The sequence below is a fragment of the Pundamilia nyererei genome, unplaced genomic scaffold, assembly GCF_000239375.1.
Source record: "Pundamilia nyererei isolate P.nyererei 1_Seehausen unplaced genomic scaffold, PunNye1.0 scaffold00073, whole genome shotgun sequence".
In the NCBI taxonomy this organism is placed as follows: Eukaryota; Metazoa; Chordata; class Actinopteri; order Cichliformes; family Cichlidae; genus Pundamilia; species Pundamilia nyererei.
Window position 1 is genome coordinate 812,615 of NW_005187474.1, and position 18,071 is coordinate 830,685.

The 18,071-nt window shown below is 39.0% G+C and overlaps 1 protein-coding gene across 2 annotated transcripts; it reads right to left on the reverse strand.

The window, feature by feature from the left end:
• Positions 1-673: 673 nt before the first annotated feature.
• Positions 674-14,458, reverse strand: LOC102193203 (lutropin-choriogonadotropic hormone receptor-like). 2 transcript variants are annotated; one of them, XM_005737079.1, is made up of 11 exons: positions 13,991-14,457; positions 13,588-13,659; positions 10,594-10,668; positions 10,270-10,344; positions 7,090-7,164; positions 6,728-6,805; positions 6,472-6,540; positions 6,061-6,135; positions 4,189-4,377; positions 3,967-4,020; positions 674-2,390 (listed from the first exon to the last, which is right to left on the reverse strand). In XM_005737079.1, exons 1-11 carry the CDS (start codon positions 14,158-14,160, stop codon positions 1,241-1,243), a joined length of 2,082 nt encoding a protein of 693 aa, XP_005737136.1. In that variant the 5' UTR covers positions 14,161-14,457; the 3' UTR covers positions 674-1,240. The 2 variants fall into 2 exon arrangements, with proteins under 2 accessions (XP_005737136.1, XP_005737137.1); XM_005737080.1 differs by lacking the exon at positions 10,270-10,344 and having other exon boundaries at positions 13,991-14,458.
• Positions 14,459-18,071: the final 3,613 nt, after the last annotated feature.

The following is an 18,071-nucleotide window of genomic DNA, read 5'->3' on the forward strand; positions in this document are numbered from 1 at the left end:
TATTATTTTTTTAAGCAATTGTATTTTTTTAAATTAACAACAGATTATGTACAACAAGATGAGGTGGTTAAAATTCACAGTAGTGGTTTAAAAAAAGACAAGTCCAGTATTTATTTATTTTCTTTCCTTTTTTAAATCATGTAAAATATCAGAAAGAAATACAAAGTGGAAAAAATATACAGGAAAGTTTGCAATGATTATAACAAAAACACATTTGTGTACCATTGATTGATTCAGTCATAAAAGCCAGATTAAGAAACATTCAAGTTTTCTTAAAACATGAACAGAAAAGGTGATCTGACATTTAATATTCTTGACTAGTAGGCCTAACAGTTGTTGCTAAATCAAGAAAAAATGAAAAAGATTTTAGAAAAGCACACATGATTTAAACAATTGTAAAATAATTTTACGTATTAACCTCCTAGGACCTGGCGTCCACATATGTGGACATCACATTTTGGGTTATGTAGACCAAATCACTGAATTTTGCTCTACAGGAGCCTGATATCCACTTACGAGGACATTATACTGCTACTGTTCTATCGAAGTTTTAAACGAATATCCTCATATTTGGCTCTTTTCTTAAAAACAAAAATAAGGTTAAAAGAAAAATCTGGTAATTCTTTTGTTTTTACATTCATCGGGTCCCAATATGCCCAAATATCAAAGAGAAATTAAAAATGTATGCAGTGGAAGAGTTCGGGTCTTAGGAGGTTAAATATAAGTACCATTTATTTGGTCTTGGCTCTAGGTTCAACTGAGTTGCTCCTGCATGTGTGCAGTCTTTTAACTTTCCAATCCAAATCTGTCCTGAGTACAACAAACCAAAAGGTGGCACCAAAACTCATCTCTGACAAAATCAGTCTTCATTTAATTACTTTCTAATAACTTGAAACCTCAGTCTTATAGAAAGCAAACAATAAATATTTTTCATTTTTAATATAATTAAATATAGAGTAGCTTTAATAAAAATAAATTAGCTTATTTTGCCATCCGTGCTCCATCTGTCTTCTTTAATGTACCATAATACATTTGCAGAAATGAAGGATGCGGCACCTGTTACGTTTGTCTGATGCAGTTTTTAGTTTGCAAACTAAACACGATCAAATTTGATCTGACGCTTGCCATGCACACAACTGACAATCTTTTCATGAGATCTACATTATGAAGAAATGCTACATTTTTAGTAAGGCGGCAGATGTTGCCTTTCAGTGCATTACGCAGTTGTGTATGTGGTTGGTCATGTGGTTCCCTTATTTAGAAAGCAGCCCTTCATCTTGATGTGATAGGCATAAAAGCCGAGTGAGTGAGGTTCTCTTTTGGGCATTTTCTGGGTACAAGTCAGGTGTGAACCCAGAGTCTGTGACCTGTAGAAGTCAGCGTGGGAATTGCAGCAGCCACAGCGACTCAGCAGCAGACGCACGTCTTTCCTGAAAGCTTGTGTGAAGATGGTGTACAAGAAAGGATTGCAGAGGGAGTTGATAGGATAGAAGAGAATGAGCAGGATTTTCGAGTGAGACACAGTTATGAGGGGCATATGCAGGGCTGCAGAGATGGCGAAGAAAGAGATCGGTGCCATGCAGAGAAAGTCAGTGAAAATGAGCACAGCCATGCGCTTGGCAATCTTGGTGTCTCCACGCCGGGTGGAGTGCTCTGGGTTGTGAACACTGAGATATATGCATATGTAACAGTAACAAACCACCAGGAAAGCAACAACATTGAGAATGAGCACAGCCACCACATAAACCTGAGCGCCGAGTGTGTTGATATCCATGGGCAGACAGATGCTCACTTTGCTGTAACTACTGACCCCCACAAGAGGGAGCAGGGCAACCAGCAGAGAGAAAGCCCAGCCTCCTACCATTATGGCTGTGACATGATGCATGCGCAGCCTCTTGTTGACATGCATGGCATTGGTAATGGTATGCCATCGTTCAAGACTAATCACAGTCAACGTGTATACCGATAGCTCGCTGGCAAACACAGTCAGAAACCCTGCTATGCCACATCCAGGACCGGTCTGCCAGTTGGTGGCGTGATTGTAGTACTCATGACGGGAATGGTAGTCCATGAAGGCAATTAGGATGAGATAAAGCCCCATGCACAGGTCGGCGAAGGCCAGATTACACATGAGAAACCTGGAGACTGTGAGCTTATGGTGGCCAATTAGCAGGATGACCAAAACAGCCAGGTTACCGGCCACAGCGAAAACCGTAATGATCCAGGTGAGACAGCGCAGGAAGGAAAAGCCCAGTAGGTCCTCGCAAGGATTAAAAGCATCTGGCTTTGGGGAGCATTTGACAAAAGGGTTGCTAAGACAGTCAAATTCCAGGTCTGGATACTGAAAGTTGATGCCATTGATAAGACTCGTGTCATCAGCAGTCGGATCTCTGAAGAATACACGTTAAAATTAGCATCAAAATCCTAGAATAACAGACAGTAGAGACAGTACGCGTGGTACAGTTGGGATCAGAAGTTTACATACACTCATCGTGGGTGTGAATATCATGGTGATTCCAGAGTGGAATGATTGAACAGCATACATCTTTAATGACAGGTTTGAATCTATTTAGGATTTTCTCTAATCCACCCAGAGTATATACATACACCCGAAATAATAGCTGTCTGTCTTTTAAGCATAGTCCACATATTTTCAATAGGGCTGTGATCAGGGCTTTGGGAATGCCATTTCAGAAATGTATCGTTAGCCTGTTTTATCGATTCAAAAACCTGTTTTGATGTGTGTTTGGGATTGTTGTCCTGTTGGGATACCCAATTCTGTCCATGTTTCAACCATCTAGCTGTTGATTTGAAGGGATTCTGAATGGCTCCAGAGTGTGATGCTACCATCACCATGTTTGACAGTTACTGCGGTGTTCTTAGGTTTGAAACCTTCACCTTTTATACTCAAACATACATCTTGTCATTGTGGACAGATAGTCCCATCTGATTACAAACCTGTCTAGAAGGCATTTGGCTACAAATTTCAGCCAACCTTGAAAGTGCTGATTTTGTCTTGTTCGACACACTTTGTGTTTGTGGTGATGTGAAACTTGCTTGATTGTGGAAAGTGACACTGGTGTTCCAGTGTTTTTCCACTGTTTCCGGAGGTTCAAGTTCATGGTCGGCCTGAGCCTTGTTGGTTTCTGAGTTGTTTCTGAACATCCTAATCAATTTCCTTTCATTTGAGGGTGACATTTTGGATTTTCTTCCAGACTTTGGCAAAACAGTGATCCATCTGAATAACTTGTTCTCAGTATTGGTCAATCTATAGAGTGCTGTCAAATTATTTTTATGCTGGCAAAGAAAAATGACCAGTTGGAGTCGATCATGATTACTAACAATAAGTTAATTAGCCTCGTCAGGTTAAAAGACATTGTTTTACAATCGGCAACACTTGTTTAAAGATTTAGAGGTGTGTGTGTGTGTGTGTGTGTGTGTGTGTGTGTGTGTGTGTGTGTACTTTTGACCCTTTTTTAATTTATTTTGGATTTTCTCAAATGCTCAAACTTATGCACCAAATTATTATTTTTTGAAGTTATTAAATATGTATGCTGTAGAATCATTTAACCTTGGAAAAGGAACCGTTGAAAGAAATAAAAAGTCCAAAACAACCATCATATTCTATTCTAAAAACAAAAAGAACAAAAAAAAAACAAAATTTTGTTGTACAATGACAAAGGGCTATTTTTCTATTTTATTCTATGCTGTATTCACCCATGAGTGCCTGTAAACCTCTGACCACCAACTGTATAATTGGGACATTTCTGGGAGAACAGAAGCAAGCTGTTGCTGTTGTTCTTCTTCCCAGACTTGGACTGTTTTTAAAAAAATAAAGCACACTGGCTTAATTGGGCTCCTGGCATATTAAGGGAGCATCTTCACATACAAAATGTGTAGCAACCAGTAAGATCAAGGTTTAAGACACAAAATGGAGACTTTCTAAGTGACTAGGGAAAAACTTACATTTCTGTATTCATCAGATCACAAAACTTGGTCAAGTTCTTTAAGGCACTTTCCCTAAAGAAGAGAAAGAAAGGAATAAAATGGTTAAACCCCTCAAAATATCAACAAACTCAAGTGCAAATGATCCACCTACTGATGATCTGTATTCACTGGACAGAGCTTTCGACTGTTTATGCAGATGTGAATGGATTTGTTGAATCTCTGGGAGCATCTGTCGGTTACCTTTGTTTCCGCCGCCATGTGTGGAAGGCGCAGCAGTGGCTCGGGTACGTGAGCTCCGCTTCCAGCAGTTCAGCTAGACTTTCCAGTGGAGGGAGGCTCTTTAGAGCATAGGCATGGCTGGCTTTCAGAAATTTAACCTGCCTCAATCCATTAGGGGGGAGAGACCTCAGAGCCGTGGAGGAAACATCCCTGAAAGGCAAACACGGAGAGAATGCAGACATACATTTCAACGATGATTAGTAAAACAACTATGATTAAAATTCATTGAACTACTTGCAGGCACTAGAAAAGCTTTCGTCTGTCTCGTTGTCTTTCATGGGTCATTTAAACTCTGCCGAGGGCTACAAAGCAACTCGATCCAAGAGAAGCCGCTTGTTGATGTAGACACTGAAAGACATGCTTTCTGGCAAATTCACTGAATCATCCACAGGTGTTCAGAGTTCTGGAGACTGTGGCAACAAAGCCCTAATTCATTTTCATATTTATCAGCCAACGAGTAAATCATGCTGCCTCTGAAGAGATGCACTTTCACGAGAAAGCAACTTTATGAGAATAGAGGTTGCAATTACTGTCTGAATACATTTTTATCTTTAGCAAAAAGACATTCAGGATCTCCTTCCCGTCATTCATTTGACTGCATTACCTTTACCCAAATATTTATTACATCTATAGAACCCAAAAGATCCAAAAATTACTCAAAAGAAAGTTCTCTTTTTTTTTTCTTTTTTTTTTTAAAACATCAACCACAGAGTTGGTTGCAATCAGAGACCTTGCAAGCTGCATGCACCGCAGATTGAGCTATTTGCTTGCTAATCAGTATTCAGCAGTCCTGCCTGCCTTGTTGGTTGTTTACACAGACAGACTGTCACTACCCTAATGTTTATACAATAAAATAAGCACTGTTATGAATATCAATCTCGCTTTGTGACCTAGCTGAAATATAATCACTTTAACTCTCTTTAATTCTGTTGATTGAACACAGCATTGAAAAGTAAATACACTAACTCAAGTGCAATTTTTGCAGTTTTTATGCAATTTCAATATTTTCCACAGGGAGAGGGGACTTCTTTGCACATGATTGTTGTACATCCAGTTGCAACTTGCAGCTTAAACTGCAAAACAGTGTATAAAATACATCAATTCAGCCATGTAATGATGAATAGCAACATTAAACATAAATGGATTGCATGCTAAATTGCTACTTCTCTGCTTAATCATGTCTTAAAAAAAAAAAAAAATGACTGAAAATAAAGTAAAAGTGGTGATATTAATATTGTGATTTATTTTTAAAGATGTCATAGCACTATGTCACTCGAACAGAGCGCTTCTCCCTGACTGCTAGCATGGGAGGCAGAGCCTTCAGCTTTCAGGGCCCTCTTCTGTGAAACCATCTCCCAGTTTGGATTTGGGAGACAGACGCCCCCTCTGCTTTCAAGAGTAGGCTTAAAGTTTTCATATAGAAAGGACTGGATCAAGTGACCCTGTCTTTTGTCTTCCTCGGCTTACCCCAAACAGCTGAAACAGTTGACTGCCCCTCCCTGAGCCTGGTTCTGCTGAAGCTTTCTTCCTGTTAACAAGGAGTTTTTCCTTCCCACTGTCACCAAGTGCTTGCTAATAGGGGGTTGTCTGATTCTTGGAGTTGTCTTTCTATTAAAGTACAGTAGGGTCTTTACCCAACCATATAAAGCGACTATTGTTGTGATTGGGCACCATATAAATAAAGCTGAATTGATATATTAAAACAAGACATCAAAACAATGCACTGAAAGACACTTTCAGGCTGAGATGAGCTGCAGTCTATGGAGATAATTTTGTGTGGAACTGTCACTACCAATCCACTTGTGGGGAGTTTCATGAACTCAAATTACTTACAGAACAGTTGGACCTGTGGCTCCTTCAAAGGCATCTTCTTGAATGTTACGGAGATACCAGTTGTCTCTCAAAACTCTACAAAAGACAAAGAAACAGTATAATGCACACAACACTGAGCGAAACAAAACTTTTTGTTTGCTCAGCTTCACACTGACAGTGATGAGCATTGGGTTTATAAAAAGGGTGCCTGCGCATATCTCATCAACAACAACATTCAGCATTACTGGGACAAAGAAAACAAAGGAATGTAATCTTTGTTTAGTCTTACATTGTGTTTGTTCACTGGTACATTCAGTTTTCATGATTGGGGGGGAAAGGAAAGGCCTCAATCTAAACGTTGCACTCCCCAACAGCGTACTGTCAAGCTCAGGTGTTTTTGTTTGTTTAAATACTGATGATCAAAATGCTTACAGCGTGTTGAGCTTTGTCCCATTGAATGCGTGCGATTTTATTTCCTTGAAGCCATTTCTAACCAGGTTCCTGTCAAGGACACAACGTTTGAATTTATTTTAGCTGTCAGAAGCACCAATCACCAAGGTCAGATAAATGAACATGAAATTTCAGAGACTTATAAATATGCATCAAGAAACATTCCTAGAGAATAGTAACAAATAGTTCCTTTTAGCTTTGATGTGGGGGAAAAAAGGACTTTAGTTCCCTTACTCACATGTCAACATACTCCTCTGTGATACCCTGGAAGGAATTGGCAGGAATGATGTCAATTTCCATGTTGTCTGCCATGTCTCTGCACACAGAGAAGATAACGCTCACTCAGGCTGTTGGGTTTAATTATCAGTTAGAAAAAAAATATGTATATTCATAGAAGAAGAAGAAAAAAGAGAGCAGTATGATGAAGTGTGACAGAGTTGAAGGATTTGTTACAGGGTTGGTGGCATCGCGATATCGACGGAATAAAAGTAAAACAGAACAAACAGAGCTAATGACGTGAAGCACCTGCGGTTTTGCAGCATGCAGAAAGACGCTAATCCAGTTTGGAAACACACTATTTCTTTAAACAGGATTACTTACAGGATAATATTTGGCGACAGGGAAGAGATGGTTGTGAAGTCTGGGAAGTGTGCAATGCCCGTGTTAGAGATGCTCCTGTGATGACAAACAGCAGAGACAGATGATCGTGAGCAGATAAGAGGAAATCTTCAAAGCAAAAAAAAAGAAAAAAGACAGGGTGGGAGGGAGGAAGAGTTGCAACATTTCAGAAGACACTTCTAGAAAACATCACTTTCTGTCCATGACCTTTGACAAGTTTCCTTGCATTTAATTTGCGGCAGTGAATGCCAAATAAATGAAAAATATCTCCACAGTGACCTTATATTGGATAGAATAGTAATAGCAAAGCATAATAGAGCTTCAAGATTAAAAAAAACACAAGTATAATGGTGGTTTGTAGGTAACAAGAAAGTGTCACAATCATAAAAAACCCAAAATTACAAAGTAGGGATGTATGAACAATATAGACAAATGCTCTAATATCAGTGCAGCTGTACTATGTTCAGACTTACAAAGAGAAGTATTTGCAACTTCTTCAATTTCATAAAATTGAAGAAGTTGAAGTGAAAGACTCAAAACTGAATTTTGCAAATCTATTATTTTCTTCCCTAGTCAATAGTGGATTTTAGTGTCTTGTTCACCTCTTAGCCATAATTCTGTTTCTCACTGACAGCACCAACATTTTCTACCCTCCCAACCTCCCCTAGCTTATAACCTCAATAAATTGAAATTTACGCAGGAAGTGACAAACAAAGCTTGTGTAGTTTCCCACTATACTGCTAGAAAAGCTTTATATTCTATATCCTGTGCTGCCTTGTGAATAACAATATTTTCCTGTCACAGTAAATAGTCTGATCTGGATACAGTCCTGTGTTTATCAATCTGCCAGCACTTACACAAGACTTGCAGTTGCCTGTTCGGACAGTAATATTTGGATTATGTCTCAAAAGCCTGGTCACCCACCATGACAAACAAAACAATCATTTGACTGCTGCTTGGAAGTCATCGGGACTGAACAAAGATCAAACTTTTCTTCCTGCCTTCCTTGAAACACAACTTTTTAAATTGGTCTACAGTAGAATTATTTTCAGCGTTAACGCAACATATTGTTTTTTTTGTGCAACCTATTTTAGTTTGTTCTGTGATCCTGTAGGAGTGAATGTGAATGTGCTTCTGTAGGAGTCTGCAGTCGGTCAAGTGGATTATTTTTTTTCTTATTTGTTGTGCAAATGTTGATTCTGCTTCGGTTGAGCCTTCAACCTGTGTGTAGGTGTTTACCTACATGTATGCAAGGCTGCGCTTATACACAATGCAAACAAGCCGGATGCTTAGCAGGTACAATGTTTACCATGTACAGAATCTTAGCAAAGCTGGTTTGGAGGCTAACATGTGCTAATTAGGATGCAACGAAGGTGCAGATCAGTCAATAGGGAACATTATTAGATATTTTCTCATGGATTTAGGCATTATGATTTTGCTAATTGCAACAGGAACAACATAGTATCATCGTGAGACAAACATGAGTGTGTTAATCTAACCAGCAGCTGTTCAGCCCCTCCCCAAATCAAAACAAAAAAAATGCATGGCCATTAAGTCATTGGATTCAACATTCTATAGTCTCAACTTTCTATAAAGTTTATATTAAAGTACCCAGAAAATGTACAGTGCCATGCAAAGTCTTGAGCCACCCGTTTTCTTTCTAGGTGCAGTGAATTGTAGAGGCATGTGCAAACATACAAATACAGAATGTAAGGAAAAAACAGAGTTTGCACAGTTCTAATGAGCTTGAAAGTCAGTATCGGGTATGACCACCTTTATTCTTCAACCCTGAACTGTCTTCTTGTAATTTCTTTAAGTAGTCTTCAAAAAGGACATTCAAAACTCTCCTTTGGATGCTGTTTTTTGTTCTGTTTTCTGTCAAGGTGATCCCAAACTACTTCAGTCATGTTGGTGTCCGGGCTCCGGGGAGGCCAAATCTTGACTGATGCTGTTCCACTGTGTATTTCTCTGTTCAGGTATGCTTTTACTGCATTGGCAGTGTGCTTGGGATTATCGTCATGCTCAAAAATCAAGCTGTTGCCAATCCAATGCTTTCCTGATCGTACTTTTCTGTGTTTATAAGTCCATCAATTTTGGCAAGCCCAGAATCATGGCAGAGCCTCCACCATGTTTTACAGATGGCTGTAGACACTCGCTGTTGTATCTCTCTCCAGACCTCTTATGTACATACTGACAACAATCTGAACCAGAAATTTCACATTTGAATGCATCACTCCATTAGACCTGTTGCAAATGACTTTCATTCCAGTTCTTGCATAATTTGGCACATCTCAACCTTTTCTCCTTATTTATGAATGACTCCTCAACAGCCACTCCTTCACTAATACCATTTCTGATGAGGCTTGAGAGAATAGTAGATGGATCAGATGCATTTCTCTGATCCTCTGTCTGGGCTTTGCTGAATTTTTTCATATTTTGTAAGGACATGACTTTCAAATACCATTCATTGGCTATAGATATATTTTTAGGCCTGCCACTTTGGGAATCACTTTGTTGGTTAAAAAATATTTTGAATAATTGTAGAACTATTGCTCAAGACTACTTTAAAAAATACAAGACAGTCTGGCTCCTTGGAAGCAAAATATAAAGAAAAGGGTTGGCATGAGACTTTTTCACAGTACTGTAGAGTCATATGAAGTTCTTAGGTATGGGATCTGTGGTGTTGTTGGTTTCATAGTCAGTCATCTGTGAATTCACATTAATTTGATTTATACTGTTGATAACTGCACTCTTCCTTAATCTTAACAGTCCTCACACCTGAACTAGCACCCATGTCACTTCTAATTAAGGCTTGGTAACATTTGTGTATCACTTTCAACATGAAATAAGTAAGAGCTACACATCATTATTCTGCTGCCTCTTTGTGAGTTGCTCTGCTCACTAAATCACAATTGTTTTTATCAATAACATTTATGTAACATTATAGTATCTCATTGGCTCTCTTCCTAGTTTGCAGCATTAAGCCATTTGCCAATTGTGCATTTATGGCATTACACAGTGAGGGAGCATCACTTGCTGCAACACAAACAGGCACAGACTTTAACAGGTAAACTCAGCAATGATATGAATCCCATGTCTGGTTCATATTTAACCACCTGCTAAGTTTATATGAAATGTGCACATAAAAATCAAGCGACTTACAAATATTCCAGCTTGGGCAGGTCAGTGAAGGCGCCTTTTTCAATAAATCTCAGGCTGTTGATATTCTGCACTGAGCTACAGGAAACATATCAGTAATCACAATTTTCTTGTCAGTGGCTGTCAACAAACAAGCATGGAAAAAAAAAAACCCTCATTCATACGTCAGCTGCTCAAAAAGTCAAGGATTAAACACGTCGCTTTATAATGACAGACTAATCCCGTGAAACCTAAAGGAAATGCAAATCATTTACCAGCTGCTCAAATGAGTAATTGCTTTCATCGTGTTTGAATGGGACATGTGGTGGAGTGTAAAGTGTGACTTACATTTGTGCCAGGCTGTAGAGGGAGAGGAAGGCGTGTGTCTGTATATGTGTGATGCAGTCGCTCTGGGAGATCTCACTGTAGCGCACACACAAGAAAGGCTCTACATCCATCGACATATTAACAATATTTTTAGTTATGCAAAGTGACACAAGTGCTTGTTGCGTTAGAAATGGGACAGAGATGATTGATGGCAAAACAGAGGTACCACCAAGAGCTTCAGAAATACATCAGTGATGCATCTAGGCCAGGAAGACTAAGTGAAGATCTTTAAAAAGCAGGACAAAACAAAAGCGTTCCGAGACAAACAAAGTCAACAAGTCTTCCCGATTTGTCCTTGAACACTTTGTTTTCTGATGGCTGACTTCTTTTTACGAGACGCTCTCCATCTTCCTTTTGCAATCATCGTTTTACTCTGCGGCCCTACTGTAATCAGCCTGCGCTTTTCTTAAAATAACGTCGCTCGGCTTCCATTTCTAGTCGAGAAACAATTAAAGGACTCCATCTGTACCGCATATTATTTGTTTTCTTTTATCCCCTCTCCTGATTGCATTATGTATAGTGTTGTAATTACTGCTTACAGCTCTGAAAAAAAGGCCTCTGCGCATGATCATCTACATGAAGTGGTGCTGTGATTTCAAGGATGCGTCATCGGTGACAAAGGACGAGCAGGTCCTCGTGTCATTCCACCTTGACACGGGTTTTGACAGCTTTTACGACTAACTTCGTTCAGTCTCAAATTTATTTTATCACCGAAGACTACAGTATTTTGCGATGGAGGTTAAACTGAACATGAACCTATCACATGCGAGTACTTTATGTATCTGAGACCGATAAGGCTTGTCCCTGAGCAGCAGAGCAAAGTCAAACGCCCTCAACACCAGCCGGCTCACCCACTGAGCGCTCTCATTAGCAGCTAAAAATGTTTTTTACTTACTCATCAGACTGTTGTGAAATAAATAATAAAGCTCAGTCTGTGAACAACTCGGGATAATGCTACGGTTTTAAGACTGAGTGTCTAGCTGTAAATATGATCAAGTTGAGCCCCGACTGATGGGAAATAAATTCCCACATCTGTAGCAGACATCAGAACCTCTATTCTTCTATACCCACCTATATGCACAGCTTTAGGAAAAAGCAAGTTAAACCCAGTTAAATGATTTTTAATAAACATTTGAGTATCTTTGACAGATCGTACCAGTAAAGGTGGTATATATGAGCTTTTTCAGTCAGCAAACAAATATTCTTCTGGAGAAAAGGTAAGTATACCCGTTAGAACCTGCTGTTCTTTTTTAGAATAAAAAACTTCTTTGGTTAGTTGTGAACTGTTTTGTTTTGTTGTTGGCAAATTTCATTACCCCCCCTTATATTTCTGGGCACCCTGCGCTATCACCTGTGGATGAACTCCCTCTGGTGTGAGTGGGTATGATTTGTGGTAAGAGATTTTGGTTGTTTTTTCTAGAGCTGGATTATTTAGCGTTGTAGGTGCAACTTTTTATGGTTGAATTAATACAGATCTGGATCTACTGTGCATGAGGAAACTGATCGTGTCGTAGGTATAGTTGACGTTTTACCACTTTATTTTACACTGTTTTTATTACATGTTGCATTATTTTTTTTCAAATTGATAACTTTTTTCTGTTTTATAGCTGTTATCGACTGTCTCCAGCTCTCCTTCTTTTTAAATTTAGTTGTAGTTTTGTTTTTGTAAGTCCCCCCCAGGTGTGCAGGCTTTTAGATGTAAACGATTTCTTCTTTAATTGTTTTTTGTGTTTGTTTGTGCCACTTCAGTGCATGGCACACAGGTGAAGTGATTGCAGTGTTTCTGAAATAGGGTGTGACTATACTTGTAGTGCCATTTGTTTGTGCTTTTGGTCAGGTAGGTTTCAAGTTACAGCTGGGATATTAGTAGAATATTTGATTTGTTCTGTCTGGGAAGTTTACATGATTTATTGCTGAAATAAATGTTGCTTGGAAATTTATTTCCTTTGGGTATTTTTATTTTACATTTTACCAGCGCCAGAACATGTCTACATTTACGCTGGCCAAGCAGCTATCTTTGATTTGTCTCTACAGATCATGTTAAAAAACTCTCGTCTTTGTGTATACAAACTGTACTTTTTGCTCTTATGTTGTTTTTATACATCAAAGGGTTTTTCCTCCCATTCAGATTCAATTTTTACAGCATAATAGTAGATGGATGCACTTTGACACGAACAAGAGATGCATGGTTCTTTTGCACTAAACTGGGATCTGTTTTGTACTACATTAAAGCATCTACCTTTGATGAAAACAGGACATTAGGATAATACGCATGGGACCACATGACATGAGCATGTGGTGAATGAACCCTTTAGTTTAGAGGTTGCTGAAAAGACTGATTTCTTCCCTCAAAAGTTTTCACTCTCAATAAACATGAGGCAATGATTTTGAGTAAATTGTAACTGAAACATATAAAATCAAAGGTTTATTTATTCAAATATTTAATCTCTAAGGAAAATGTGCTTGGTGTAAACTTTCATTTGATCATACTCCAATAAATGTTATAAATAAATGATACATTACACATTTTACATTGTATTTATGTAGAAAAAACTTACATGGGAAAATTGAATGTAATTACTTGTGCTGATTTTTTAAATGAGTTTGGTACATGTAGTAAACTCAACAACAACAACAGATCAAAGTGAAGCAGTTATATTAGGAAATAACAAAAAGATGTTAATTTTTTCCAAATCAGCCTCCATTAACCCAGTAAACATGACAACATCTGTTGATTACCTGATAAAGAAATGATCAAAGGATTAAACACATCATAATTATTCTATCTTTATTTCCAAGCAAAAAGCATTTGAGTAATTTTGAAGTAAAACGAAAAAGAAAAAAGCGATGGATGTAATTGTCCTGTAGAACTAATACTGTTCTAGTCCTTCACTAAGTAAAGTACATAAATTTGCCCACCTATAATACCTCTGTATGAGAGGGAAAAAAACTTACATTATTGTAATGTTGATCAACTCCTTGAAGGCATGAGTGGGAACTCTTTTCAAGGGCAGATGAGTGAGCCTTCTGCAAAAGTCATTGGCAGTTAAATCCACATTTTATATGGCTAAGTATAAAAGAAAATGAGAAAACACAAAACTGTCTCTTTAGGTTATCCTTCAAAATTACACCCATTATAAACAAGTCCTTGGAGAAATATTACAGTAACAGTAAAGAGAATATATTCAAGTAAGTGAGAGGTCTGAGCCAATAAGTCTCAAAAAAAAAGAGGAAAAAAGTTAATAAAGTAGTATAATGGCACTGGTGGGGTCACATGAAACGCCACAGACCCTCTGCAGGTGGATTACAGTGATTTTAGACTCGCGTGGACGCTAGAGCATAAAGTTGGGTTACTTACAGTCGAAGCACGGATGTTGGTCCTGTGCGGGAGGCCAGCTGAGTCTCTTTGCTGCACTGAAACGAGTCGGCGGTGCACCGGCAGATGGCCGGACAGGTATAAGCGCAGCAGGAGCGCGCATTCAGGACACAGGACAGAGCGAACAGGAGCCAGACCGCCCGGAGAGCCATGTGTGACACCGGGCTACTCACCACGGGATTTAAGCAATATGTATAAACTCTGCTGAATTTTCTCACAGCTGAAGCTCAAACACCGCGCTGCACACTTTCATGCTGGTACAAAGGGAAGAAAGGCTAAATAATGTGCGCTTTTAGCGAGCTTCAGGATCCACTGCTCACTTCAGGTGCGCTTTTAATTGCGACTTACTGTCCGCGTGGAAGAGCCAACAAAGTGAAGCACAGGAGAAACTCTGTTTAACAGCCCCAGCCACAGAGATGTGACGTTTAGTGGGTGGGGGATCGTAAAAGCTCTGACAAATGTTAGCATTAAAAGTGATGCGGTGAAGTCACGCTGCCACTCATGTCGAACTAATCCGTTTATAACAGCGCGGGGACGATGACGTTTGGGTTTTCTGTTGTGAGCCAGGCTAATGTAAAGGTTTCTTTATCTCCGTCTTCCTTTTAAAAATTAAAAAAATTGTGTTCACTCAAAATATTATTAAAAGATTACGCTCTCTTTTTCACTCAGTCACACAGGCACACACACCCACTGGACCCCTGCAACATTAAAAATCTGCATTTATACAATAACAGGAGCAGTCATCTAAAGGTGAAGACTGTACAATTATACAGAGAAACCCCCACAATCAAACGACCCCCTTTGAGCGAGCATTTGGCGACAGTGGGAAGGAAAAACTTATAGAATTTTGAATGATGAATGTGGAAATGGAGCATGCAGCATGTTCTACGCTGTCCTCTTTAAACACAAAGACTCAGTTCTTGCAGTTTTTCCTCAGTATGATACCACAGACGATTATAAATCAAATTAATCCATATGTGATCAGAGTGCAGACTTCATAAAACTGACTGACACGCAATTTCATGTCCAGGTAAGGCACCTTGTTATTTCTCGATAAATAAAGTAGATATGAAACTGGAAATTTATTCAGTGATGAACTTGTATTTCATAGCTTTTTTTTGTATTTTTAAATATGAGGGTGAACGAGAAGTTAGTGGCTGTCATGGAGGTCATCATTAGGCTGAAACCTAACAAACCTATCAGACAGACAGCAAGAAATTTAGAAGTGCATTGTTAAAAAGAATGAATGTATTGACCAGCTCAGCAACATGAAAAGACCACAGAAGACAGTGCGCATAGAAGTGTTTTCATGGATAAGAAAACGAGCATTATTTAGGAAGCAGGTGTATCACTGTGAAAGTCTACAAGACAGACACCTTCATGAATAGAAATACAGAAGGTTTACGACAAAGTGGAAATCACTGATTCGACTTGGAGCCAGTGTAGTTCTGGAAACTGGACTAATTAAACTAAGGAATGATGGGAAAGACAAAAGTATGAAAAATTAGAGAAACAGCTCACGATCTGAGCCAAACCACGTCATCTGACATTGTGAAGACAAAGGTATGGCACGAGCATGTATGGCTGGTAGTGGAACCAGTTTACTGGTGTTTATTGATGATGTGATTGCTGATAGAAGTAGCATGATGAACTGTGAAGTATCCCACAGTGCAAATTTTAATGGCCCAAACAGTCAACCAAACAATCTATCTATACACTAGTACCAACTGCACATTATTTAAACATACCTGAGTATTGTTGCTGACTATGTCACAACAGCAGTGTACACATTAATAATAGCTGCTTCCAGCAGAGTAACACACTTCCTCACAAAGCTCAAATAATCTCAGAATGGTTTCTCAAACATGACGGCGAGTTTACTGTACTGAAATGACCTCCACAGTTATACAGATATTAATCCAACAGAGCACCTTTGGGAAGTGGTGGGGATTGGAAGATTCACATCATGGATGTACAGCCAACAAATCCACAGCAACTGTGCAGAGCCAGCATGTCAATATGGACCAAAATCTCTGAGGAATGTTTCCAGCACCTGTACTAGTAAGGTTTACCCAACACAATGTCTGTGAGTGTGTATATAAAGAGGTATGGAACCGAATATGTGGCAGAGCTGTTGTATTAATATGTACTTCGATTGTAGAGATGTACCCAGTAAAAAAGGCTACAGAGCTTGAATGCAATTTATCTGAGGAGAATTAAAAATATATGAGTTCAAACTTACTTGAAGGCAACATAACACACTTTCAGTGAAACTGTAAATAGTGCCAGGACCACTGGCTTTCATTTACACATAATGAAGGGTGGAAAAAATACAAAAATCTAATTTGATGGGAAGTCAACTCTGCTCAAGCTGTGATTGTGCACACTTTGGCATTAAGTAATTTTATATTGACTCATACACTTCTGAACAGGAAATATGAGATACCCGAGGTTTTCTATAGTAAAGTGTCTTGGTTGGTTATAAACTGTAACAAGTATGACACGGTTGTCCAAACTCAGGCTCCATTTGCAGGATGGATGATTTCTTAAGCAGGATGCTTCTGTTTGTTTTACCCTTTGTAAACGCTTTTCACTGGGTGGCACGTCAACCTGGGAGATGGAGAGTTAAATGCAATGGCTAAATACAGCTAAATGCATTACAACTCTTACTACACAAATGGACTTTTACAGCACCTTGCACAGAATAACACAGCAGCTATCCCAAATCCCATTTATGCTAGCGTGTCAAACAAAAACCCTTGTGTCACCAACACTGTTAGCTGACTCTCCTCTGCTGTCAGTGACCCTGACCCCAGTTACGTCTTTCTCATCCTGCTTCTCCAACCTGCCACTGTGACCCATGTCAGCAGAGCAGCAGCAGTTTCTGTGTGTGAAAACCGCACTCACACATGCACATCCCTCGAGAGGTTACTGCCCAGCACCGTTTATCAAGACTCTTGCATTCTCTGCAAGCCTATCGACTGAGAACAGGGTCAAGCACCACTAACCCGGTTGAAAAAAAATATGACAGGGAGGGAGCTGGACTAATTTATGCAAGTGGACTTGAATCTGCCCACATCTTCATGCTACCCACCATGCTGTGAATCACTTCACACCAAGAAGGTCACACACAGCAGGGAGAAACTTTCTGGAAAAAGTGTACAGACATAATTTAGAAATTACAGAGAAATTTGCAAATAGGCAGTTGCGTGTCTTCTAATAGCTACACTGAGTCAATTGTTAGATTAAAGCTGCTTTTCAGGGCTTTAGCTGTGCTTTAATGGCCAGACCTTTGCCTGCTTTATTGGGTTTATCAGAATAGCTGGAGAGGCTAACACTGGCACGCCTCCTTTTTGGAAACCATGCTGGTAAAGTCTAATTGAATTTGTTCATACTACATATTTTTGCGGTAAGGACACTGGACTTTTTACTCTAGTACTGCCTGCACTGAGTACTGTTACTCTCAAAGTGTATTTTTCTTACTGTACTGACATAAATGTAATAGAGTATTTTTGCATTTGAATGCAATGTGCTCATAATAAGCGAGCCCTCTGGGTCTCTTCAGGCCCCATCCCTGTTAACCTGTAATTTTCTTTATATATACAAATATAGTGTCAACAGACAGTAGATGCACTCACACAAAGACAATTCGACACACTCTACCTCATTTAAATTCATGTACCTGCACTAGTAAGCACATAATAGTGCTTACTAGTGCAGGTACATGCACTAGTAAGCACTATTATGTGCTTACTAGTGCAGGTACATGCACTAGTAAGCACATAATAGACATAGTGTGCCACATGGACATGTACAAATGAAAGGATTTGCACTGGACAGACACATTGTTATTGTAATAGACTGTTTAATTAACAGTTGGAGAGCCATTTTAAAAATTAAAAAAACGTCTGCATAAATACGTCTTTTCATCAGATATTAATGCAGGCCAGAAAAGTCGATAGAGAACATCCAATTTAGCAAACAAGGTAAAAGACAAAATATTAGGCTTGGTTATTCAGTTACAGAGAAAAATCTAGATGGTTTTTTTTTTTTTTTGGTGGTG